We start from the raw sequence: 24718 nt of genomic DNA, 5'->3' as shown, positions 1-24718 counted from the left end.
CAGGGTGTTTCACGGGAGCGTGTTGGTAGTGTCAGGTACGCCCAGGTCGGCTGCTGTTCGGGAGAGCCGTGTCCCCCCGGGCGCTGCCGTCGGCGGTGACATGGCAAGCGTCACCCTCGTGCCCGTCAGGTGAGAAATCGGTGGTGGCTGCGGGGAGAGGGCAAGGGCAGGACACGGCCGCCGGTACTGGGCCTCTCCTGGGGACAGGGACAGCCGGGATCTGCAGCCCAGGGCTCCGGGGGATGACGATGCTGTAATTACTCCTCCGGTCCTGCACAAACCGTTCTGCTCCGGCTCTCTCCCGCTGATGCTCAGCACCCCGGGGAAGGAGTGGGGGCGGGAAATGGAGGGTCCCAAGGGGTGAGAGCAGCCCCCGGCTGTCCCCACACTGTCCCCCCGCGCAGAGTGCGAGTCCCGAGGGGACAAAGCCGGGACTCACCGGGGGGGGGGGGGGCACATCGTGGGGAGCCCCGGGGGGGCGGGGGGAGCCGGGGGGGAACCTGCCCTTGCCCTGGAGACACCCCGGAGGCATTAAGGACAGGGTCCCCGCACCGTCCCGGCACGGTCCCGTGTCCCCCCCCCGCCACCGGAGCCACCTGCGGGCGGGCGGGGGGGGGCGGGGGCCGGTGCGGGCGGGGCCTCCCGCAGCCCGGCCCCGCCCCGCAGAAACTTTCCGTCGGCGCCGGGCGCTCGGCGGGAGCCCGGAGCGGGGTCGGGGCCGGAGCCGGGGCCGGGGCTGCAGCTGGAGCCGGGCGGGCCCGGCCCTATGGGCAGCGGCTGCCGGCGGTGCGGGGCGGTGCGGGGCGCTGCCCGCCGCGGCCATGTCCGCCGGGGCTGCACCTGCGGCGGGCGGCGAGCGGGAGCCGGAGCGGGGCGGCGGCTCGGTGGCGGATCCCCCCCGGCGGAAGAAGGCCCGGGCGGGTTCGCTGCGCCGGGCTTTCAGCTGGCTCCGCGGCCGGCGGCGGCGGCACAAGGACAGCAGCCCCCCGGCCGGGGCGGAGGGACGAGGTGAGGGGCGGGGGGGTGGGCGAGGAGCGGGCGGGGGGGTGGCCAAGGAGGGCTCGGGGGGGTGGCCGTGGAGGTGGGCAAGGAGGGGTCACGGTGGTGGCCAAGGAGGGCTCGAGGGGGTGGCCGTGGAGGTAGCCAAAGAGGTGTCGCAGCGGTGGCCGAAAAAGAGTCAAGGTGGTGGCCAAGGAGGGGTCAAGGTGGTGGCCAAGGAGGGTCATGGTGGTGGCCAAGGAGGGGCGGAGGCGCTGGCTGTGGTGGCAGCGGGGGTGGCTGAAGCGGGGTGGAGGTGGTGGCTGCGGTGGCCCTGGTGGCCGTCGCTGTGGTGGCCACGGCGGCAGGCCGGATCCGGCAGTCCCCGGTGCGATCTCACCCCTGCCCCGAGGGCTGGTGCCAGTTCGCTGGGTAGGTTCTCTCTCCGCTGAGTCAGAAGGTCACTGGGGCTGAGGGAAACCTGGAGGGACGCCAGCCGCTGCCGCCTCCTCCTCCTTCTGGGCAGGGTGTTTGCTTGCTCCAGGTGTGGCCCTTCCGGTCCTAGATATGGCCCTCGCCCCGGCCAGTTTGCGGGGTGCTGCCTCCATAGCCCAGCCACATCCCTGCCTCCTTGAGCAGGACGATCCTGCAGCGGAAGGCGCTGTGGGTGCCCTCTCTTCACTGCCCCGGGGCCAAGTTATGGGGCCCCGTGGGCCGGGACCTTCAGCAGAGCGATGGGTGGTTGCGTGTCTGGTCATGCCCGTCTCCTCGGCGCGGTTATTTTGCAGTAGTAGGTGTCCCGGCGAGGCAGCAGTCACTGGAGGTATCATCCCGTGCAGCGGAGAGGGGCTCAGCCCCTCCTGCCCCATGTTATCGGGGACACCCTCCGCGTCACGCCACTGCCCTCCCTGCAGGGCACCTCCGGCAGGGACGTCACCGCGCTCTTGCCAAGGGAGAGGCCGCTCCTGCAGCACCGAAATGCAGATGGATGCCGTAGCCTGGGACTTTCTTCCTCGATTTGCCCTGGGGAGTGAATTTCCAGGCATGCAGGACTGCATGCAGGCACATTTACCACTTGGAGAAGCGCAGGGAGATCTCGGATAGGAGAGGAGTGGTCGTGGAAAGGCAAAAGTGTCTTGGGCAGAGGCTGAGCTCTCTGCTTAGCCGGTCCATCGGATGCTGCCGGCGCCTCCCTCCCGGCCCGCTGTGCGTGGACGCTGCTGCCACAGCCCGACGCTGAAACCTGAGCAGAAAAAATGAGATGTGCCGGAGCATGTGATGTTCCTCTCTACAGCGCAGAAACGCCCCTAGCAGCTCTGCCATCCCTTTTTTTTTTTTTTTCCCCTAAAGTTTTAACATTCACCAGCTAATCTTCGAAATGCGAAGTCACTGCCCGTCAGGGTTGCAGCTCAGGGACCTCCAGCCCGCTCGCCGTGCCGTCCCTCCAAGCGCACCCCGCCGAAGCAGCGTGCTCGTGCCGCTCGTGTCAGCCGCGGCTCTGTCACCGTGCTGCCGCCACGCCATTCAATTAGATGTCCCCGTGTCCGGGAGAGCTGTCCCGAGCGCCCGCCTGCCCGTGGTCCGTGCTGGTGCTGGAGGGGCTGCAGGACCCTTCGTCTCCAGGCTGTGCTTTCGGCTGCGCTGGCAGCCCGCGGCAGCCCGCTTGGCGTGCACGGGGCTGGGAGGTGCCACGTTCCACCACGCCGCCGCTTGCTCGGTGGCGTGCAGCGGGGAAGCAGCGCGGATGTGCAATGGTTGCAGCTTGCGTGCATGATTGAATCACCCTCCCCGTGCACTTCCAGCGTGCAGAGCGTGCCGGGAGCCCCACCCTGCTTAACTGCCTCTGGCCTGGCTGTGGCCACGAGCGTCCTCAGGACACCGCCAGCACACGCCAGGGTTACCGGCATCCTTCCCCGCGAGATGGGGGATAACGCTTCCCTGTATGACGGGGTCGGGATGCCTCGAGCAGCAGCTTGGGCTGAGCTGTGGAAGTGGAAGGAGTGTCGGCTCTGGCGGCACCGAGCGCCGGCCACCTTCTGAATGCGGCTGCAGGGCTGCGTGCGCGGCGTCGGCCGCCACGGCGGGAAGCTCTGACCTGCCCGGAGGCTGCATCAGCCTCGCTGCCGACACCACAAGCCCTCGCAGAGCAGGAGCCGGCCGGGCTCAGCCCCAGCCCAGGAATTTTTCCAAACATCAGCTGGGACTGTGGGAAGGGGAGAGGGGAGATCTTCAGCAGGTCCCTGTGGGCTCTGGGTGCGCTCGCTTTCCCCCTGTGTCTGCGCAGAGCTGGGGGGACCCGGCAGCTCCCCGTCACCCCGCTGCTCCCACAAATGGCTTTGGTCCTGGGGGGGGACAGGGCACGTCCGACCATCCCCGGTGCGTCCCGGCTGTGGGGGAGTGGGGAGGGGCCATGCAGGGTCTTGGGATGGCTCGCTGGGGAGGGAGGGAAGCCATCCCAGGGAGCTGCGGGTCGGGACTGGTTCCTCAGCCTGGGCATCTGCCCGTTCACAACCTGGCTGTCGGCGAGGTCGGAATTGCTCAGCACTGAAATCATGGGAGCAGGAGGATGAAAGCATTTCCACTTTGGATCAAACCCGTGGGTCCATCTAATCAGAGATCCCATCTCTGGCCGCTCAAACAGCTGAGCTGTGTAGAGGAAAGACGCACTAATCCTGCTCATGGGCGAGTTTCAGGCCACCTCTCTGGCGGGGGGAACACCAGCGGCTTTATGCCGAGCGGGGGATGGCTCCATCCCAGCTGGAAGCCGAGTCCTCTCCCGTCTCCCAACTGGGTGCTCAGCCCTGTTTGTGCGAACGGGCCCCGCTGGCTGCAGCGTCCCCTTTTTACGCTGGTGCAACTCTTCGCCGCGAGATAATTCCTGCTGCAAGCTGTAACGCCCCGTCCCGGGGTGTGCAGTGGTTGCCGGGGTGCTGCCAGCCCCGGGCTGTTCTACCTGTACACAGCCCGTCTGCTCTGAGCACCTCCATGGCCCCGGCCCCGTGGTGTCCAAGCACCGCGCGATTCCGAGCGCATTTATTTCCACAATAACCTCTGGAGGCCGAGGAGTGATTTCCCCCTGGGATGGGAACCGAGGTGGGGAGAGCGGCTGGGCTGTACCGAGGGTCTACCGCGGAGCAAGGAATTGGCTCGGCCGGCTCCGGTTTGCTCTGTGCGGCTGCTTTTTCCTGGTGGAAGCTGGGAGCAAGAAAGCTGAAAGCTTTCTCTTCCTCGCTGTGAGCGCTGCCTGCAGCCCCCCGGATGAAGGCAGCCTGTTAACCCTCAGCGGTGCGGCAGCAGCGAGCCTGGCCCGCTCCCCAGCTCCCCGAGCGCGCGGTGGTGGAGTCCTGCTGCCTGCGAGTGGTTTTAGTCCAGCTTTTGGCTAGTGCTTTATCTGGGTTTCGCAATATTCTTCTTAATTCCGTGATGAAGTAAAGGAATCGATGTTCCAGAAATATTAAATTAGGGTTGTTGGTGGTTTTTTTTTTTTGTCCCCTTTTGATGCCAGCTTAGTCTGGCAGCAACAGATTTCCTGACTGGGGGGGTCACTGTGATGTTAAAAATAAAGCTTTAAATGCGCACAGCTGCTTCATAACATGAGCAAGCGCTTGTTGAAAACCCTGCGGGGCGGCTTCGCCGTGTGCGTGGTGAGCCGGCAGCGGCGCGGTGAGCAGCGACTGGCAGGGGCTGGGCTGCGGTGGGGATCGTGCCGGCGGCACCGGGCTCGACGCCGTGGGGCGTTGGAGACGCACGTGAATCCTCGTGGCAATTTGGGGCTGGGCTGTCCCTGCGTGTTGCTCTGATAATAACCGAGATGTGAAATCTGCCCGGACCCTTCATTTCCCCCGTCCTCTGCTGCTGCGTGGCACGTGGTTTGGTGTAAACACAGGCTTTGTGTTTTAGTCCTGAGCTTTTCGAGTCAAAGGAGGGAGGAGAGGTGTAGGCACTGCTGCCCGCTGCCCCCGCACCTCCCGCTCCCTGGGATTGTTCCCGTGCGTGTGTGGGAATGAATTTGTTAATCTGCAAAAGGCAAAGAGTGACACTTCTGAAAATGTGAGCAGCAGGAATCCCCTGGCTGGCCTGAACTGGCAATGGTGAGCGGCTCTGCGAACAAAGAGAGGTGTGTCTGCAACCACAGCTATTCCACCTGGAGACAACTGGAAGAATTACTCTTGCAAATAACGTTCCATAAGATCCGATAAAACTATTTCACCAGAGTCATATTTCGCTTCAGAAGGAAGGTCTAATTTCATAAGACAATATCATCATTGACTTTCACTCCAGCAGCGATGGGAACATAAGCCGTCGGAAGGTGAAGAGCTGGGCAACGATGAAGTGAAAAAGCATTTCCCTGCCAAGCAGGAGCCGGAGCCCTGGGCTGGTCCCTGTGGCTCCTGCCATGCACGGATAAAAAATCCCTTACCCGGAGCAGGGACCCGAGCTCCCTCTGCTTCTGCGGGCTGGAGCTGTCATCGGCAGAGCCGGCCTGGACTCCGGCTTGAGCAGGAAATCCTCTGAAACCTTTCTGGTTATGTATTTCTGTTAATGATTGGGGATCTCAAGTGGGGTTTTTGTGTTACCTTTGCCTCGCTGAGCTTTACTTCCCTGTGAAGGGAACAAGGGCTGAATTCCTTTCTCATTCAGGCAGCTCGGCCCCTGCTCCGCGTTTGCTTGGTGACGGGATCAGGTTCAGAAAACACCAGGAGGGACGGATCCTTCCCCCGTGCCAGCACAGAGGGGTCCCCACCACCCCACGCTTGGCCTGTCTGGTCTGACCGAGGGACGCGTGACTTTGGGAGGATCAGATGTGCTTGAAGCAGTCACGCCGTGATGACGAGATCTGTATCTCATGGGCAGATTCTGCCCCCCCGGCTCCTAGCTCCTTGGTATTATCAGAGTGCTCTCAGTGAGTAAAACCGGGGGGTTATGGCCCGGAGAAGAGACTCTGCCTGCAGTCAGCATCTCGTGCTCCCGGTTCCCCTCTCTCCCAACTGGGTTTTGGAGCGTGCCCGCTGTGCCGGGAATTGCACGCTGGGGAAGCTGCAAACGCTTTAATCCCAGGTCTGGGATGAAGGACGAGAGCGGCTGGCCGGCCGTGCAGCCTTGCCCGCGGGTTTCAGAGGGGTTTGTGTCCCAAAGCAGCGATGGGGCAGCGATGCAGGCCAGTGGGGTCTGCGGGGATGCTGGGGCTGCCCGTGCTGCTCTCAGCCCCCCAGCTACGGCAGGGACTGAAACGCGGGACCCAGGAGGAGCTGGGTTGCCCCGTGGCTGCGAGTTGCCCCGTTAGCCCCTTGGTATTTACGGCACGCGTGGGCTTTGCTGGGTTCCTGGGGCTCGGCTCCCTCTCGGAGCCCCCTCGGCACCTCCGAGGCCGCGGCTTGCTGCAGCCGGGGGCGGTGAAGCTTCGGTGCTAGTGGTGGCCACGTTCGCTAGGCAGGCGCTGGCACGGAGGGCGTCTGTTTTGGGAGCGGAGGGGGAAGTGTCTTGTCATATCTGGGGCAGTCGCAGGCTCCAGCCTCTCCTCTTCTTGCTGGGAGAGACATAAAAGTGCTTTGCTGGGAAAGCTGTCGTGTGTGACTGCAGAAGAGCCCCCTGCGTCACCGGGGAAGGGGACCGAGTGGCCCGGGGGGTCCGTGCACCCTGTTTTGGAGCTGCTGTGAGGGGACGTACGCCCCAGGGAGGCCCAGGAGGTGCTGGCAGCGGGAGGAAGCCCTGTCCCCGGCTGGAGATGCCCCCGACCTGACTCCTGCAGCCCAGGGGAAAATTCATCTCCCCGAGTCGCCGGGCAGAGACCTTTGACTCTGTTGCACTTGTGACCGTGTCCGTGTTTTGTCCCACCTGCCCCAAGATGGAAAGGCTGTGCCTTGAGCTGCGTACAGCCAGCAATGGGAAACAGGGAATAGCTTCCCACCGGATCCCCCGTTCCCTTAACAGCTCCCACAGCAGACAGGGCAGCAAACGCGTGGGGACATGGGCACAGCCGCCCTGGTGCCAGGCACCGTCCGTGGCGCTGGCGGTCCCTGCCCTGCTGAGTGTGCCTTTTGGGCAGCGAACCAAGCTGGTGGGAAACTGAACCCTCGCTGTTTCCTTTGCAGAGGAGGAGACTGAAGTCCAAGGATTAATTTATTACTGATCACCTTGGGAGGTCAGGACAGAGCTGCCGGTTGATTTTAATTTTTTTTTTTTTTTTTATCATCTCCCGAATTTTGTGCCTTTCCCACAAACCCCTCCTTCCTATTTATCCCAGTCTTTGATGAATCACCTAAGGAACATAAACATTGCCAGCAGGAATTGCCCACCGCCTGGCCGGCTGACCCCTCCCTGCCCTCACAGCATTTAATGTTCTAATTAAAAATCAGGAGGGAAAGCCAGGCTTGGGAGGGGGCAGGCTGCTTGCCCGGCTCACGCGTTTCAGAACGGGCAGTGGCGAGGCTCGTCCGTGCAGCGTGGGCAGCAGTTGCGGCTGCCCGTGCACCGAGCTGCTTTTCCCCTGCCAGCCCCAGCCGGCTCCACGCTCGCAAAACCCCGTGCAGCTGGAGCGGGGTCCGGAGCAGGGGGAAGCCGGGGTGCACCCGGGGAGGGCATGGGAAGGAGATGCCGGCGGTGTGAGCTGACGTGAATGCGGGTGTCCTCACGGCTCGCCCGGCTGTGACTTGCCCCAGAGACAGGAGTGACCGTGGAGAGGGTGGCAGGGGGTTAACACCCACCCACGGGCGTGTGGGCGCTCGCCCTGAGGTTGGGCAACAGCCGGACCCAGCCCGCATCCTCGGGCGATCTGCTCCAGCCTTGGAAGTCCAGCTCTAGCCTTGGCCACTCCGTGCCAGGCGTGGCCGGGGTGTCCCCGCGGGGCTGGGACCCCCTAAGAGTCGGGGGGGGCCGTTGCCTCGGTTGTCGGAGCTGTGCTCAGGGACAGGCAGAAACGGCGGCAGCTCGGCAGAGCGTGGCGAACTCCAGGGGAGGCGGGAGCGGGGCCGGAGGCCAGCGCTGTGCCCGGCTGTCCCGATGTTTGGGGACGTTTGGGGACCGGGGGTCTCCCTTTGCCCGCTCGGCCTGGCTGTGGCACCCACGCGTCCCCGCCGGAGGGATGGGGCTGGGAGGGTGCCGTGGGATCCGACGGGCGATCCCGGCAGGCCCCTCCTCTCTGCCTGTACCATTGGCTCCGGCACGGCCGCCTGCGAGAGCTGAGCTCCGCCGGAGCCGGAGGGATGGGAGCCGGTGGCTGAGAGCCGTCGTCTCCCCGCGGCCACCCGGGCCACGCCGGAGCCCGCTCGGCTCCGCCATGTAGCGCCCCGGCCTCCTCCACCCGGCCGCGGTGGAGGGCGAGAGCGGCCTCATGGGCAACGCGCACCGCAAGAGGAGCCCGGCAGGGATCAAGGCCGGCTCTTCCTGGCCCTTTGGCCGCGCTGGGAAGCCGGGGGCAGGTAGGAGCCATGGGGCTGCTCGGGGAGGGGTGGCGGGGGGTCCCGGCTCGGTGCCTTTTGGGGGGGTCGCACCAGCAAAGTTTGCTGCCTCTGCTCTCCCCCACCCCGGCGTGGGGCTGGGCAGGAGCTGAGCTGCTGCAGCTGGAGCCTTCGCTCTCCCCTGTCCTCATCTTGGGGCGGGGGGGGGGCAGGATCAGGCCCTCTGACCCCAGGTGCTGGAGCTGGGGAAGAACCTCCGGCTGCGCATGGGGGCTGTGCCCGCATGCCGGGGACCAGCTGTCGGCTCGCCTGCGCTATCGGGACGGGGATCGTCCGCTGAATTAGTTACCGATTTGTTTTTCTAAGCGGCGTGCCAGCGGTTGGAGCAGGGACCCGGGGCCGCCGGCATTGCCTTCCTCCCGGCCTCTGCTCCCATCCCGTGCCTCAGTTTCCCTCGCTGTGCCCCAGGGACCTGGGAGTGTTTGCAGAGAGCACCAGGCTGCTCCCAGCTGCGTCCGTCCTGCGCAGCTTGCCCACCTCGCTCTGCGTGTGTCTGTCTGTCTGTCCACGCACCGATCGCTCTGCTGCTTTCTGCTCTGGCTCCGCGGATGCAACTGATAAGCCCAGGAGGAGGCAGGGGCAGCGGGAGCTCTTTTCTGCGGGGAAGAGGAGCAGGGGAAAGGGTCCCACGCCAGCCTGGACCCACGTATTGAACTGTCAGCCCCACGGGGTGCCCAGTCCCAGGAATCTCCTTCCACGGTTCCTCCGTCGGAGCGGGGCGGTGAGAGCAGCGAAGGTCTCTCACAGTAACGTCGTCCCCATGCCGGGGCTGCCCATTTGCCCGCTGACGTTGTTAAACCGTCCCCGCATCCCCAGACCGGCCTGAATTGGGGAGGGGACTTGCCAGGCTTGTGGGCAGGGGCCCGGGGTCGGTCGGAGCGGGGTTAGTGGGTCTGGGGGGTGGGAACCAGGCAGTTTTCTCCTGCCAGCCCCAGGGGATCCCCAGCCCCGCTGTCCCATTTCCCTCGGTCTTTACAGTCAGCAGCTGCCCAGGGGCGGTGAGCCAAGCTGGCCGCAGGGTGAGCAGGGTCTGGAGTCCTCTCGCAGGCTTGGGGAGCAGCCATGCCGAGCGAAACTGCCCCGGAGAGGCGAGGGCCGGGATGGGGAGACCCTGCAGGCGCACGGAGAGGGTGCTGAAATGCCCTGTCTGGCAGTATCCGCTTGGCACCTGGGGAAACTGAGGCAGGAGCTGTGTCACCAATTGCCCATGGCCGCACAGGGCCGGCATCTCCTTTGCCGCAGATTCTCTGCTGTCCGCCTCTCCTCGCTGGCTGACTGCGCTCTCCTCTCCACCGAAGTCATCCTCTTGTCGTGGTGTCCATGCAGGAAGGGCTGGCTGCCACTGGCCAGGCTGTGTCGTAGCCGGGCTCCTGCTCTTCTCTGGCTCCGCCGGATGCCGTCCCTTTGCCTCCACCCTCAACCGCAGCGGCGCAGACGATGGGGTGAGCCACGTCTCTGAGAGAGTTGGTTTGGGGGCTCGTGGGAGCATCCCTGGCGCAGTCCTTGCCCTTTCCTTGTGCCATCCCCATCCGGAGCTCCGTCTCCCCTCCATCCCCCCGCCAGGCTTGGGTGGCCCTTGCTAGTCCCTGGACCAGGACTGCGGGGCTGCCAGGGCTGCGTGCCACCACTGCTGCCCTTCCCCAGGGCTGGCCGGGAGAAGCCCTGCTCCGTTTTGGATGCTCTGAAATGGGTGTGATGTGGGACCGTCCACTACAGCCGGGGCAGATCCTGCAAGGCGAGGGCCGGCGCTGGGGCCGAAAGCCGTGGGGTGGAAGGTGATGAGAAAACATGGGGCGAGTTGTGTTTGTTCTCTGCGGCGGCTCCATGGCAACGGTGCGGCGGCCACAAAGCAAAAGAATTTGCATTGTGTCGCTTCAGCATTTCGGAGGGCACAGTCGGGATCACCGGCTGGGGGCAGGGTGTGCCGGCACTCGCCGGACAGGGCCCCGCAGTCACTCTCATCTCGTCCCTGCCCCTCACCGAGACCCTGGGTGCATCTGGATTTTGGGTCACCGGCTAATTGCATATTGCAGGCAACTGGACCAGTAACCCCCCGTTCGCATCTCTCCATCCCCAGCTGCTTGGGAGCACCAGTTTGGCCCCGCCGTGCCCACGGCCGGCAGGTCAGGCCCGGGCAGGCATCGGCAGCTGCCTTTGTGCTTCTGCCATGTGCGGGGCGGCGTGGGCACCCGCTGCCTGTTGATCCTGACGGGCCAGGGCAGTGATCCCCAGGGCCAGCGTTGGCCAGGCGGGAGCCTTGGGAGCATGGCCGAGGGCTGCCAGGATCGCTCTACCCGCTGCAGGCAGCTGCCTGCAACCCGCTCCCTGCCGCTTTGCTCTCTGCCTGGGCCTCGCTGCTTCCCCAGTGCCAAGCCCACGCGTCCCCGTCCCCGTCCCGTGCTGTGGGGTGCATCCCCTGCCTCTCCTCCCCGGGCTGGTCTGCAGCCGGAGCTGCTGGGGAAGGTCCTTGAGCACCAGGGAGACCGAAGCCTCTTATCTCCTCCTTATCAGGACGGCCCTGCCGGGCCCTGCTGAGTCAGGGTGGAGGAACGTGGCGGCCGGCCAGGCTGCGCCCCACGGACTCAGCAGGGATGCGGCTGCATCCGGTGCGGGGCTCCCTAGGTGCGGGGTCCCCCGGCACCCGCGTCCCCGTCGGTGGGTGCTGGGGCAGGTTGCAGGGGCAGATGCCCTGGGGGGAGGCAGGTTTGGGGGGAGGCGTGACCCATGGCCACGAGGCTCCCCGGCAGCAGGTGCCGGTGCCTGCCCTAGCTGGGGGGGCCGGTGGTGGAGGCTCTCGGTAGCCCCAGCTCTTGCCGTGCAGCTCCAGGGTGGGCTGAGCAGCTCTGGGCGTCTTTTCTCCTTCGCAGCCGCTCTTCGTGCCAGACCCACGCTGGGCCGGCTCCGCAAACAGCCGGGGGAGCAGATAAGGGCAGGGGCCCGCCCCGGTGGGGGACGCGCCGAGATTTACACAGGCGCTTTCTCCAGGCACCGGCACGCCGGGCTGCCGGACTCGCCTGCTGGCATCCTGCTGCCGGCTGGGAGGGCTGAGCCCTTCCCGTGCCCCCTCCTGCTTCTGGAGCAGAGCCGGAGCAGGGAGGAGGTGATCTGCGGGTGTCCCGGGCAGGCAGCCGCCTCCAGCGCTCGGCTCCGACATGCCGTGCCGTGCCCACTTGGCAGGCGCCCAGTCACCGAGAGGCAGGGATGGGACCTGCTGTTCTGCTGCTGCTTATCCCTTCCCCCCCGCCGCGCATTTCGGAGGCAGCCCCAGCCCCGTCTGACAGCTCCTCTCCCATCTCCTCCCCTGATCCCACATCGCCGTGTCCGTCTCCATCCCCGGTGGAGGATCGGCGGCTCCTTGGCACTTCCTCGCCGGCTCCTGCCAGTGCTGCCGAGCGAGAGATCCGCAGGCAGGAGCGGAGTTGGGTGCTGCCTGCAGGATGGTGGATCCGTGCACGGAAAAACCTGCAAGGTCTTGTCCCTAATCCATCTCCTGGATTTGCTCCTGCGTGGAGCCAAGTACCTGCTGCGACAGGCACGCCTTGCCATGTACAGAGCACCCTCGGTACCCTGCAAACACGCCGGGCATGACGGCACGCGCCGTGGGGACGCAGCCAGCTCCGAGCACCGTGGCAGGGAACCGCGCAGGCGCCGTGGCGGTGGCGTGCATGGGAGGTGGAGGAGAGGACACGGAGGGAAGGTGAAGCAGGGCTGTAATAAAGCTGTGGACTTTGGCATAGCTCCGGGGAGGGAGGAGGTGCTGGTGGCCTGTCCCCGGCCGTGCGTGCCGCCGGCGTTGCCTCCCCGGCCCCGCGTCGCTCCCGAGGCTCTACCCGCCGCCCTCTCCCGCCCCGCATCTCCCCATCTGGGCCATTCCTGCCTGGATCCGGCTCCCGGCCGGCGAAGGCTGTTATTTACCTTCAAACCTGTTTGGTGGCTTCTCTGGGGAGGGGACGAGCGCGGGGTGGGGACGGAGGCTCGCTGGGCTGCAACAGGGGCTGGGGATGGGAGCGGGGCGCGTTGGGGTGATCCTGCCTCCCTCTGCGGTGCTGGGACCCCCGCCGTGGGCTGCTGCCAGACCCTTGCCCCGGGTCTGTGATTACACACGGAACAGGAGACGTTGCGTGTCACCGCACGGGCTGCCCGTGGGGCACGTGTGGGGCAGCAGCGAGGTCAGGGCCGCGTCGGCTGCGGTGCAGCCCCGTTGCACAACCACGTGCGCTCCTGCCATGACAGCAGCCGCCAGACTGGCCGCAGGACGGCTCTCCTCTGAGCGGGTTTCACCCCACGATGGCTCCTTTGCCGTGGCCCGTCGGCTCACCGGGGCGATGCAGTGCAGTTTTCTGTGCCGTGATTTAGAGGGAAGAGAAACGACCCAAGTTTGTTTTCCCATTCGAAATTAATTTTATTTCTGCCTCTGCGTGGGATCGTGTTTGAGAGTCGAGCCAGCGGCACAGATCGGGTTGTGTTTATTTGCTTTGCGGAGATGTTTTCCTGGCTGAAGCAGCAGCCCCCGAGCGATGCTGAGGGCAGGCTGCAGCCCCTGGGCTGGCGGCGGGGGGCTGCGTGGCCAGAGCCACGGTAAATATTATTGTGCTCTTATCCTGCTTGGAGAGAGCGCGGTCCCGCGGCGTGTCCCAGGGCACGGATCCTGTGCAGAGACAGCAAGGGCTCGGGGAGCGAGGGTGGCCGGGCTGGTCGCCTCCAGCAGGGACGCAGCCCCCGGGCCCCCAGCCTTCCTCGCCAGCCGAGGATAAGGGAGCAGAGGTGGGGCAGGGCGGCACGGGCGGGTGTCAGGGAGCAGGACGGAGGGGCTGGATGCTGCTGCAGAGGGGCTGGATGCTGGAGCAGAGCGTGGGGGCTCTCGCAGCTGTGGCAGGGTCCACGTGCTGCCCTGGGGCTCTCGGGGCTGGGGCTCGTGGTGCACCCCCCAGGCATTGTCCACGCTTACAGCATCTGCAGGCAAGTGCCACTTTGCCCCTCTCCAGCACGGAGGGGCAGAGCGGTCCCCAAGCCTGGGTGCACGCCTGGATGGTGCTGGCCAATGCCGGGGAGCAGCGCCCGGTGGGAAGGGACCCCAAAGTGGTGGGAGAGCATCGAGCCCGTGGGGTCTGCGCCGCCCTGGCTGCCGGGAGAAGGGAGGCGAGGTCTCCATCCCGTGAGCAGGAGGACACACGCAGACAGGTTCTCCTGCCCTTCCTCCCCTGGGGACCTCGCAGCCCCTTCCCTCCCGCCTGCCAGCTCCCCCCTCCTCCCCATTTTTCTCCGGTGAGTCAGTGGCGGTGGAAGGGGCGGGCAGGGAGCCGCGCTGCCTGTTCCCTGCCTCCTGCCGCAGGACCCGCCGCGGCACACGAGAAGGCAAGTCGGGGCAGTGCCGTGCAGGCAGAGATGGATGTTTGCAGCTGAGTCCGGCCAAACCTGCTGCTTGCAGGAGGCACGGGCCTGGCGAGGAGGGGGACAGGAGCCAGGATTTCCTCCTCCGGCTCTCCCTGCGTGAAGAGCAGCATCGTGGCTAAACCAGCTCCTGGAGGGAGCTGAGCCGGCACCGTATCGCACTTGCAGCATCACTGGTCCAGGGCCGTACGGCCTCAGGACCTCGGGGTCTCAGCTCCGGTCTCTGCCTTGTGCAGCCGTTCCCATTCCCACCCCGGGGCCCTCCAGCCCCTCTCCGCCGGCACAGAGCGGAGCAGGCAGAGCTGAAGGCAGGGTGCCCGGGGTTCTCTGCCCGTTCATATCGCCTTGCCTTGCTGCAGGCGTGCTTTGCTCCCTCCAGACCATCCCTGGCACTGGTAGCGGCTGATACCAGCTCTGAGGCAGGGAGACCGTCCTTGAGAGAGCGCCCGGCCCTGGGAAGCCTCCGGCTCCTTCTCTGGGAGGATCCCACTGCCACGTGTGGACGAGGCACGTGTGTCAGATCAGCACCGCTGAGCCTGGAGGGGACGGGGTGATCCAGGGCGCATCGCAAGGAATGCACGAAGGACGGGACGCCAGCTCCGACCGGGCGTGTTGCTACCGGCACCGGCTGCAGCTGCGTCGGCTTCCTTGGCCCACCAAGATCTGCAGCCTCTGCCGCAGGATCAGGCCTCTCTCCCCCCCGCAGCTTTGCCCCCTTTTCCAGTCCCTTTTGCAGCAGGTTTCGCCATGTATTGACAGAGCTGGGGCGAGGCTGGCTGGGCGAGGAGGACGCGGTAGCGAAGGTCACAGGCAGTGGGAGGAGAAGCGGAGGCTGCTCTTCGCACGCTGCCACGCTCCCCAGCATCAGCCCTCGGCACGAAGCTCCTCCGTGGCCAGGCAGTGCTCCTGCCCCGGCTGGGCGGTGGCCGCGGCGTCCTGCCCGGATTATCCTTTGGGTGACTGCAGCCAGCGATGCTGAGCTCCTCCTGCCCCGAGCCGCAGGGGTGTCCTGCTCGGGAGAGTGACACGTCCCTCTGTCAGCAAGGGACGGTCTTTGGGTCCTCACAGGGGCCACATACGGGGAGAAGGAGCAGGGACGGGCTGTGTGCTGGCACCTGGGAACGTCCTTACAGCCCCGAGCAGCAGCTTCCCCGTGTGCTGCCATCAGCAGACCCGCGGGGCTGCAGCTCAGCTGTTCCTGGGCCCTGGCGCGGCAGCACGGGGGGGACTGTCCCCCTTTACCCACGGGACCTCGCAGAGCTGCCGGTGCTGTGCAGGGGGGGTCTCGGGTGCAGCCCCATCCGTGCGGGTAGAGCCGGACGTGCCATCCCCGAGGGCCGGACCCGGCATCACTCTCGGCTGCGTTTGCCCGCTGGCAGCTGTGGCCCTCGCTGGGGCTCGTGACGGGCTGCCCGGGGAGGAGAGGGCAGCGTTCAGCGCAGCACGTGGCTGCCCGCTTTGTGCATCCTCAGCCCTTTAATTATGTCCCTTTTCCACTTGTGCTGTGAAAAGAGCTGGGGAGCGTCTGCCTGCAGCCACCGGCACCTTCTGGGTGAGCGTGTGGGCAGCGGGGCCAGTCCTGCCCGTGCTGGAGGCAGGGTGCTGGGTTATGCATAGCAGGGCTGCAGGGCGCTGCTTGTGTTTGCTGTTACGGGCACGTAGGAGACGCAGGGGAAGAAATCCTCGCTAAGCCCGGAGCTCCCCGGCCGGGGACACAGAGGTGCCCTTTGCAAGGTCAAAGTGTCCCTTGGGCTGCACGTTGAACGCCTGGGGTCTGGTGGGCCCCTCGCTCTCTGCTTTGGGTAACGCTGCTCCGTCTGCAGCCCGACCTCTGTCCTGCCGCAGTAAACCCTGGGCACAGCCCGTGGGGAGATGGCAGGGCAGGGGAAGGAGGGTTTGACACGTCGGCTTCTGGCTGGCACAAGGACGGCCCTGCCCGCTGGGTAAATACTGGGAGCTCTTCACCTTTTGGGGCAAAATGCCTGGAAATGGGAGGGATGGAGTCCCCTGAGGCGTTGGGCACCAGGGCTGATGGACAGGGCAAATTCCCTTTCTGCGTGGGGCACCGCTGCCGCAGGCAGCCTGCCTGCTGCCTGCCAGATGGCGCGGGGGTCCCCGGCACCCACCGCCCCGGGAACACGCGGCACCTTGTGCGGTGGGGATGGGTGGCCGTCAGTGCCACGGTCTGTGCCAGTACCTGACCACCCGGCCATTCTGCCCCTGCCTTCACGTGCCCCCGTGCCAGCAGCTGGAACTACTGGTTAGACTGGTCCGAGATCTTGTTGTCCCCCAGCGCCACCGGCTCTTGTGACCGTGACGTAGCCGTGCTGGCCACCCCGTCCCTAAGGACAAGCTGCCTTTGCCCCGTGATGGCTCGTGTCCCCCCGTGGCGGGCTGAGCTGTGCCGGGAGCAGGGATCTCCCTGGCGGGGCTGGTGGGGCTGCGGTGGGCACCGGGTCCTGGGGGGCACCGGGGGTGGATGAGGAGGGGCAGTGCCGGCACCGTTGGCTGTGCTGTGCCATATCCCAAGGGCTGGTGCTTGCCGGAGGAGAAGCCCCCCAGCTCCTCCCAGTTGGCCGCCCTGGAAGCAAGCAACTGGTTTGCAGGGATGCTGTGCTCAGCAGGGAGCAGGCGAGGAGGGTCCTGGGGGTTCCCAGGGGTGCAAGAGGGGGGGAGTTGGGGAAATCCTGGCCCTGAGCCCAGCAGGAAGGATCCGTGCCGGCTGTGCCGTGCGTGGGAGGAGGCGGGAGGGCTGGGGACAAGCAGGGAGGCCAGAGGAGGGGCCCCCGCTCTCCTCCTCCCATGACCGAGGAGCACGGTGGGCGCAGCTGGGGCTGTCCCCTCCTGCCACCGCACAGCCGTCCCCGGGGTCAGGCTTCTCCCCGCGCGCAGGCAGCTGCGCCGGAGCCTCTTTGCCCGGTCGAGCATCCTCCTGCTGCACGGATGAGGACGGAGTGGCGGAGCTGGGGGCCACCGGCATCCGCCTCGCCGGCACACGGCTGGGCGAGAGCCGCGCCAGCACAATAGGCACAGCCTCCGTGGGGGGCATCGGAGCCCCCGCTCCTGCGGGGACCAGGCTCTCTCCCCGGCCACCATGGTGGTTTTCATGGGCAGGAACCTCTCCTCGCTTCTGGCTTTCTTCAAGAAGAAGGGTGAGTGAGCGGGAGGGAGCAGCGCCTTGTCCTTACACAACCCCTGCCCGCCAGGACCCCCGCCTGCCCGGCACTGGGCGCTCGCCCACCCGCAGCGGGCAGGGGGGCTGCCACCCCAGGGGGAGGGCAGGGAAGGTCACCCCGGCCCTGGCCTCGTCCGCTGGGAGGTTAACAGAATAAATCACTGCGCTCCTCTCGCCGGAAGGCGGCTCTGAGTGTGCTGGGGGGGGATGTCGGGCAAGGGGCTGCCAAAATTGTGGGAGAAAAGGGCTTAGGGGAAGGGCAACATGATGTTGGGGGGGCTGTGGGTGTCTCGTGTCCCCTGCGGGGACCCTGTGCCAGCACAGGGGTCCCCTGCAATGCCACCCGCTCTCCTGGCTTGGCCGTGCCCCCGGTGCCTGCTCGCCGTGCCATGGGTGCCGGCGGAGGCAGAGGCCGGCGTGGCGGCATGGCGCGGCAGGGCGGGCCGGCTCCATTGTTCAGGGCCTGCTCCTTTGTGCACCAGAGCGCGGCCGCCTGGCTGCCTGGCCGGGCTGGCTGGGAGGGGATGGGGGGGACGGGGGACAGGGGATGGGTGCGTGGCACCGGTGATGCTGAGCAGCGGGTACCCCCCGTGTCCCTGGGGTGCTGCCGCCAGCCCTGCCGGTTTCCTGTGCTCACCCTTCCCTTCCTCAGCCTGAAGTTGTTTTTTTCCAGGCAGGAAGAGTTTGAGGCTTCGCGGCAGGCAGGAGCAGGCAGGCAGGAGCAGGCAGGGCTGTGCCTGCGGTCCCCTGGCTGGGCAATGCCAGGCGCAGCACCCAGCAAGGGCCCGGAGCTGGTCCTGGGCGTCCCAGGGTGCTGGTGGTGGTTTGCAGGGAGAGGGCTGCAATATGGGGCGTGGAGGGCCCCATGCTGGCCGTGGTATGGCACGGGGGGTCCCCAGCACCCGGGGGGCTGGGAGCGGGGATTCAGCAGCCTCTGGGGCCTCCATGCCAGACCGTGCCTCAGTTTCCCTCACCTGTGCAGTTCTCAGCCAGCCTGGGCACGGGGTGGGTCCCTGCTCTCAGGGTGCTTTGCAAAGCCTGGGGATGATGCAACCCTCCAAAGAGAAAGTCGTCATCTTCCTATCCTCGTTTATTCCCCCCTTGCTGCCCCTTCTGTGCTGAGCTGCCCGCGGCCCCGCACGGCTCGCTGCCTCGTTTGCTCCTAACGAAGGCACTGGGGAGAAGGGCGGTGCTGTGCCCCAGCTCCGCTCTGGCCGGTGGGGAGAAAACCCTGCGGCTTCGTGGTGGTGACAGCCCGGCTCTGGCGTACCGACTGGCTGGGCAGAACTGCGGGATGCGACGTCTCGCACGGCGTTTCCAGTGTCCGATTCGGAGATGAGCAGGATAACGTCATCCCAGGCCAGCTGTCATCACCCGGCGCTTCGCCCGTCCCGCTGGGGCTGTGTCCTGCAGGGTGGGGACGTCGATGGGAGCGCGGCCGTGTGCCCCCCGAGCCAAGCTGACCCCTCTGTCTCTGCAGGCGCTGCCAAGGGCGATGCCGAGAAGCGGCTGAGCGTGCAGTACACGGCGGGCGAGGAATGCCCCGACAACGTCTTCTTCCCCAGCACACGGCCCCCGCACCTGGAGGAGCTGCACAACCAGGCTCAGCAGGGACTGAAGTCCCTGCAGCACCAGGGTAGGTGTCCCCAGCCCCGGGGTGGCCCAGGGACACAGCGGAGGACACAGCTCCTGGCTGGCCCGACTGCGGGGGTGGCGCGATGGGGCTGACCAGAGTCCAGCACCGGCGCTGGCAGCAGTGGCTGGGGGTGTGCGGGTGGCACTGCCGGACTCGGCAGCCGTTTCGCTGGCTGGTGGCTCCCCCGGAGGGATTTACCCCGTCTTCCCTCTGCAGAGAAGCAGAAGCAGACCAAAAGTGCCTGGGACCACGGGGACACCAGCAGCCTCCAGGTGAGCCCTATCGAGGAGCCGGCTCTGCCCCGCAGCGCTCTCGGGGTGCCCTGGGGCTGAGGGGACACAGGGCGGCCTCTCCGTCATCCCCCCCGGTGGTGTTTGGGGGCTGGGGGCAGACAGGGAACCAGCCGTGGCTGGGGGGGTTTGTTGGGCGGGAAGGGGCCGTGCGTCCCTCGGTGTCATCCCTTTTGCCCCATGACGGGCAGCTGTCCCTGTCCGCAGCCTCGGCACGTCCTGCCCTGCCTTGCGGGGCTCTGCCCTGGGACCCCCACTGTGCCTCTGTCCCCCCGCTCCCACCCCACTCGTGTCCCCTGGCAAGGTGGGGTGACGGGGCGGTGCAACCGTTGGCCATATCCAGCCCCGTGGCCGGGCCCCTCCCTGGCCGCTGACGAGGAGAAACTCCCACTCTCTTGGCTGAGCTGGGGTTTGCCGCTTCCCAGGGCCCTGACCCTGCTGCCAGCGCCTCACCCGCCCGTGTTTGCTCAAGCCGCTGCCTCCCGCTGGCTCTCGGCCCCCTTGACCCCTTGGAAGCGGGGGGCCCGGAGCCCCCGGGCAGGCAGAGCCGCGGGGGGAGCAGGGCCGGCTCAGGGCAGCGTGGTGGAGGGGTTGGGGGGTGGTTCGCGCTGATGTGTCTCATCCCGACCTCCGCCTGCGCCAAGAGATGCTTTAGCAGGATGGAGGGACACCAAAAGCCGTGCCCATCATGGGGCCGTGCTGCCGGCCGTGCCCAGGGGGGCGTGCACGTGTGGTGGGTCCCCGGTGCGGCTGCGTTGCTGCCTGCCTGTCCCCGTGCCCCCCCGCCCCAGCCCCTCTCCCAGCCATGGCAGCCCTCCAGCCCCGGGCTCTGGGGTGCAGCAGGGCTGGGCGCAGCTTTGGCGTCATTTTTGGCTTGGCACGGTGGCGAGGCCGGAGGTTCCCTCGGGTGCTCCTCCGGTGGGCTGGACCCCAGCTTGCCTGCTTTCTGGGGGGCTGCGAGGCCACGCGGGGTCCCTGGGGCTGCTCCCAGCCCTGCTCCTGGTGGGAGGACTCTGGATGCCGGCGTGGCTGACTCAGCCTTTGGCCCTCGGAGAAGCTTTTGTCTCGGCAGCGCTGGGCTGCAGAGTCAGTTTGCGGCGGAGAAGGGGCCTGGTGGGGACCAGGGCAGCTCCCTTCCCGCAGCCTGGGGTCCGCCTGAGCCCGCTCTCTGCCCACGCAGTCCTGCGCATCCTTGGAGGATGACAGCGTGTCCTTCCGGAGCCGGACGGCCTCCTGTGCCACGAACAGCACCTCCGAGGACGCCCTCTCCATCCGCTCCGAGATGATCCAGCGGAAAGGTACTCAGCTGGCGGGGGCTGAAGGGCTGGGGGATGCGAGCTAAGGGGGGCTGAGGGGCCTGGCAGGAAACCTGGGGGGCTTCTGGGCTCAGAGCTGGCGTGGCCCCGAGCCAGTGTGGGGATTTGGGGACCCTTGGAGAGAAGAGAGCAGCTCTGAGTCAGAGGGTTGGGCTGGGCTGGGCGAGGGGGACAGACGGTTGGACAGACACCGTCTCCTCCCTGCTCAGACTGTGCGGCTGTTTGGCAGCTGCTGGTTCCTCTCCGGGCTCTGCCTGAGGCCGGCTCATCCTGGGGCATCTCCGGCAGCTGGGGGGGTGCTGGGGCGGGGGATGCTGGGGACGCCCTGGCCAGGGTCCCCCTCACACCGGCTGGACCCGCTCATGCCTCTCGCAGGTTCCACCTTCCGACCGCACGACTCCTTTCCCAAATCCTCGGAGAGGGCTGGCAAGAAGAGGAAGGAGAGGAGGACAACGGTGCTGGGCATCCCCCAGCATGTCCAGAAGGAGCTGGGTAAGTGTCGGGGGCAAGGGAGGGGCTTTAGGGTCCGGTCCTGTTCCCCAGGCTCTGCCTTGGCTCGGTGCGTCTGCCTTGGGATCACGCGGGGTTTGTCTCTTCCTGCTCCCAGGTCTCAGGAACAGCCGGGAAGCCAAAGGATGCCCCGATGGTGATGGCCGAGGGCAGGCAGGGCGCGGTGGCAGCCCCACGCCGCAGGTCTTGCTGAATGGCGGGCAGGTCTCCGGCGACGCCATCCGCATCCCCACCATCGACGGGAAACTGCAGACGCTGGCTGTCCCCGGGGGCGCCCGTGTCTGCCTGGGAGCCTTGGAGGAGGCGGACGCGGCCCTGCAGAAGCACATCAACCGGGTTTATTACGACGACACGTTGCTGGGGAGGAAGACGGCGGCCAAGCTGTCGCCCATGGTGAGGCCGAAGTCACTAGCCGTGCCGGGCATGACCACCAACGCCAGCCCCCCGGAGCTGCTGAGCCCCGTCATGTCCATCTCACCCCAGGGCACCTACATGTCCAAGATCATCCCCAACGCCATCCTGCCACCCATGGTGGACGTGGTGGCCCTGACCCGGAGCAGCGTGCGGACGCTGAGCCGCTGCAGCCTGGTGTCCTCCAGCCCGGCCTCAGTGCGCTCCCTCGCTCGCTTCTCAGAGCACGGCACCCGCAGCCGCGAGCCTTCCTCCTCCAGTGACAACTGGAGCCACTCGCAGTCCACAGAGACCATCGTCTCCAACAGCTCCACCATCTCCTCCCAGGGTGGCTCTGACCGCCGGCAGCCCGAGGCAGGGCCGTACAGTGAGGCAGATGCCGTGGCTTGCTCCAACACCGACCAAGTCAGCATCTACAGCTCCAACAGCTTCGCCAGCTCCTGCTCCAAGCCTGCTGCCAGCCACACGCCTGTGGCCCCCGGGCTCCTGGCCGTGGGGGGCAGCAGCGGCCGGGCATCCCCCGCCTACAGCACGAGCAGCCAGGCGGAGGGCTCGGACACAGGCAGCATGGCCAGCGAGCGCTCCTCCACCCGCAGCGTCTCCCTCAGGAAGATGAAGAAGCCCCCGGCCCCCCCTCGCAGGACCTACTCGCTGTACCAGAAAGCCGAGGGGGAGCCCAAGGTGCTGGGGCTGCCCCCCAAGCCCGACCGGCGGTCCCAGCGGGAGAGCAGCGTGCCCTGGGCCGCACGCCACGAGCCCTTCAGCCCCACGGCCGAGGATGAGGTCTTCTCCCCGTCGTCGCTGAGCGAGACCAGCAGCCTCCGCTCCGAGAGCCTGGCCGGCACCAGCTCCCCCGAGGCCTCGCGGGGCAGCCCTGGGGTGACGGTGGTGCTGATGGAGCCCCAGGCTCCGTCCAAGTGGAGCTGCCCGGACGGGTCTGACCGCACCATGTCCCCCTCCAGTGGCTACTCCAGCCAGAGCGGGACGCCCACGCTGCCCGCCAAGGGGCTGGGACCCCCATCTGTGTCCCCGGGCAGGGCTCAGCCCCAGAAGCCGGACCGGGTCTGCTCCCTGCAGTCACCTGCACTCTCCGTGTCCTCCTCCCTCACCTCCATCTCCTCCTCAGCCTCAGACCCGGCTCCCCACGAGACACTGCCCTGCCGCTCAGACCGGTTCATCATCCCGCCGCACCCCAAGGTGCCCGCTCCCTTCTCCCCACCACCCACCAAGCCCCAGCAGCCCATGGCCCCCGCCGGCCCCCTCCTCCCCTCGCCGAGCCCACCGGTGCCCAGCACTGCCGGCCAGGAGCCCTCGGCCAAGCCCAGCAGCAAGTCTCCACCGCCATCGCCGCCGCCTGCCTACCACCCGCCTCCTCCGCCGGTGAAGAAGGTGGAGGGGAGCCCCCAGGCCGCCAGCGAGGCCCCCGTCGATGCCGCCTGGCCCCCACCACCTCCGCCGGCTCCCGAGGAGCATGACCTGTCCATGGCAGACTTCCCCCCTCCGGATGAAGCCTATCTCTCCAGCCTGCCCGATGCCGCACCGGCTCCGGCGGCCGGGCAGAAAGTGGCGCCAAGCCCAGGGGCTGCGTCTTCCTCATTCTTGGCCACCGTCTCCTCACGCAGCCAGCAGCAAGGCCCACTGGCCGGGGCACCGCAGCCGCCATCCCATGCTGAGCCTCCTCCCGAGGCTGCCGTGCCCCCACCGCCGCCTCTCCCACCACCCTCGGCTCTGGCTCCACCTCCCCAAACCAGCCTTAAGAAGGCAGCCAACGGCCCCCGGGCGGACGCCAAGAAGGAGCCGGCATCGCGGAGCAAGAGCGGCCCGGTGCCCAAGGAGGACGCCAGCCTGCCCATCGTCACGCCCTCGCTGCTGCAGATGGTGCGGCTGCGCTCCGTGAACGTGGAGCCGCCTGCCGGGGCTGGTGCCGGTGCCGAGGAGCGACCGGCACCCCAGAAGCCCGTCCGCCGGTCCCTGTCCATGCGGCAGCCCCCTCCTGCCAAAGATGCGGTGCCTTCGAACCAGCTCCACCACGCCGTGCATCTCAAGGCAGCCGCCTTGTCCTCCGGCGAGGCTGCGGAGAAGCCGCCGGGCAGCAGAGCGGCTCTGCCCGGCCCTGAGGCCCCCCCCGGGGACGGCCAGCTCTCCCCCAGGCACAAGTCGCCAGCCTCCACCGCCAGCTTCATCTTCGCCAAGAGCTCCAAGAAGCTGGTGATCGAGACGGCCTCGTCCCCCGAGGCGCAGGCCGACCTGAAGAGGAACTTGGTGGCCGAGCTGATGAATTTCTCGGGGCAGCGCTCGGCAGCCCCGGCTGCCACCCAGCAGGGCCCTGGCAAGGTGCAAGCCCACCGAAAACCCAGCAAGATGCCCCCTCCGGTAGCCAAGAAGCCTTCGCTTGGCCCGGGGCCAGCTCCTTCCCCCCTGAGCCCAAAGGCACCGGGGACAGAGGCGCTGGGCTCCCCTGTGCCGGACGGGAAGGCCAAGGCAGTGCCAGCGGACGAGAGCAGGACTAAGAGCGAGCCGGCAGGGACGGCGGCCTCGGGGACGGAGGGCAGGAGTGCCGTGGAGCCGACGGCTCAGAGCCTCCCCGCACAAGGTACGTGGGACAGGGGCCTGGTTCAGCCCCGCCGTGGGATGATGCCGCTGTAGGTGCTCGTTCTCCTGAGCTATAGGCTCCTGAGCTATAGGCTCCCAGCACAGCACGCAGGCTGTGGCAGGGCTAGGGTGGCACCAGGACGGCCGGGAGAGCCCAGCCGTGGGGCAGGGCTGTGGGAAGCTGGAGCACAGGGTGGCTGACGGGCTCTTCCCTCCTGCCTTGCAGATGGACGGGGAGAGACGGCCTGAAGGACGAAGCTGCAGGACTGGTGCCCCCGCGGACAGGAATCCAAATCTCTCAGGGACCTGGGCAGGTCAACGGACGAGTGTGGAACTGGTGACTAACTTAATACAGGAAGCAAACAGCCTTAGCCTCCACGGCCTTGATGATATTTATGCAAAAATGGTGTTGGTTTCACTTTCCTAAGTACTACAGCTTTATTTTGCCTTTTTTTTTTTTTGTACTGGATTCGAGGCCCATGCCCAGAGCCAGCACCTCCTCCCTGCCGGGCTGCCGCTTGGTTTGCGCGTGCGGAGCAGAGCAGCCACACGGAGAGGAGTGCGGGGGCCGAAGACGCTGGAGCTGGAGCCGCTCCACTCCCGGCCAGCCAGGCCCATGAGGAATCGAAGCACTTTGGAGGCGGGAACGGGAAGGCTTCAGCCATGGCAGCACCCAGGGGAATGGGGGCAGCAGCAGCAGGGCTGGACAGAGGCGCTGGGAGGGATCGGGGCCTCAGCCCTTGGCGGAAGGGCAAGCGGGGGCTGTTGGCCAGCACCGATCTCTGCCCGCTGGCCACAGGGTGGGGGAGAGCCCAGCTGCCCCGCGAGCTGGTCTTCAGGTCCTGGGCTCTGGGGTAGAGCCTCGATTTCTATTTCTGTAAACTTGGGTCACATTTTGATTTCCTTGATTGTAAAAAAAAAAAAAAACCAAACAACAAACCAAACCAAACGCAACCGACCCT

The 24718-nt window shown here is 66.7% G+C and overlaps 1 protein-coding gene across 3 annotated transcripts; it reads left to right on the top strand.

The window, feature by feature from the left end:
• Positions 1 to 672: 672 nt before the first annotated feature.
• On the top strand, positions 673 to 24691 carry KIAA1522 (KIAA1522 ortholog). Of its 3 annotated transcripts, none has more exons than XM_054802019.1 (7): positions 673 to 1008; positions 18482 to 18637; positions 18854 to 18909; positions 20108 to 20225; positions 20619 to 20735; positions 20851 to 23757; positions 23983 to 24691. In XM_054802019.1, exons 1-7 carry the CDS (start codon positions 822 to 824, stop codon positions 24003 to 24005), a joined length of 3564 nt encoding a protein of 1187 aa, XP_054657994.1. In that variant the 5' UTR covers positions 673 to 821; the 3' UTR covers positions 24006 to 24691. The 3 variants fall into 3 exon arrangements, with proteins under 3 accessions (XP_054657994.1, XP_054657996.1, XP_054657997.1); XM_054802021.1 differs by lacking the exon at positions 673 to 1008 and adding an exon at positions 8161 to 8396; XM_054802022.1 differs by lacking the exon at positions 673 to 1008 and adding an exon at positions 16608 to 16978.
• The last annotated feature ends 27 nt before the right edge of the window (positions 24692 to 24718 follow it).

The sequence above is a fragment of the Grus americana genome, chromosome 23 (genome assembly GCF_028858705.1).
Source record: "Grus americana isolate bGruAme1 chromosome 23, bGruAme1.mat, whole genome shotgun sequence".
In the NCBI taxonomy this organism is placed as follows: Eukaryota; Metazoa; Chordata; class Aves; order Gruiformes; family Gruidae; genus Grus; species Grus americana.
Note: the sequence above shows the minus strand (reverse complement) of the source record. Positions and strands in the feature narration are given on the sequence as shown.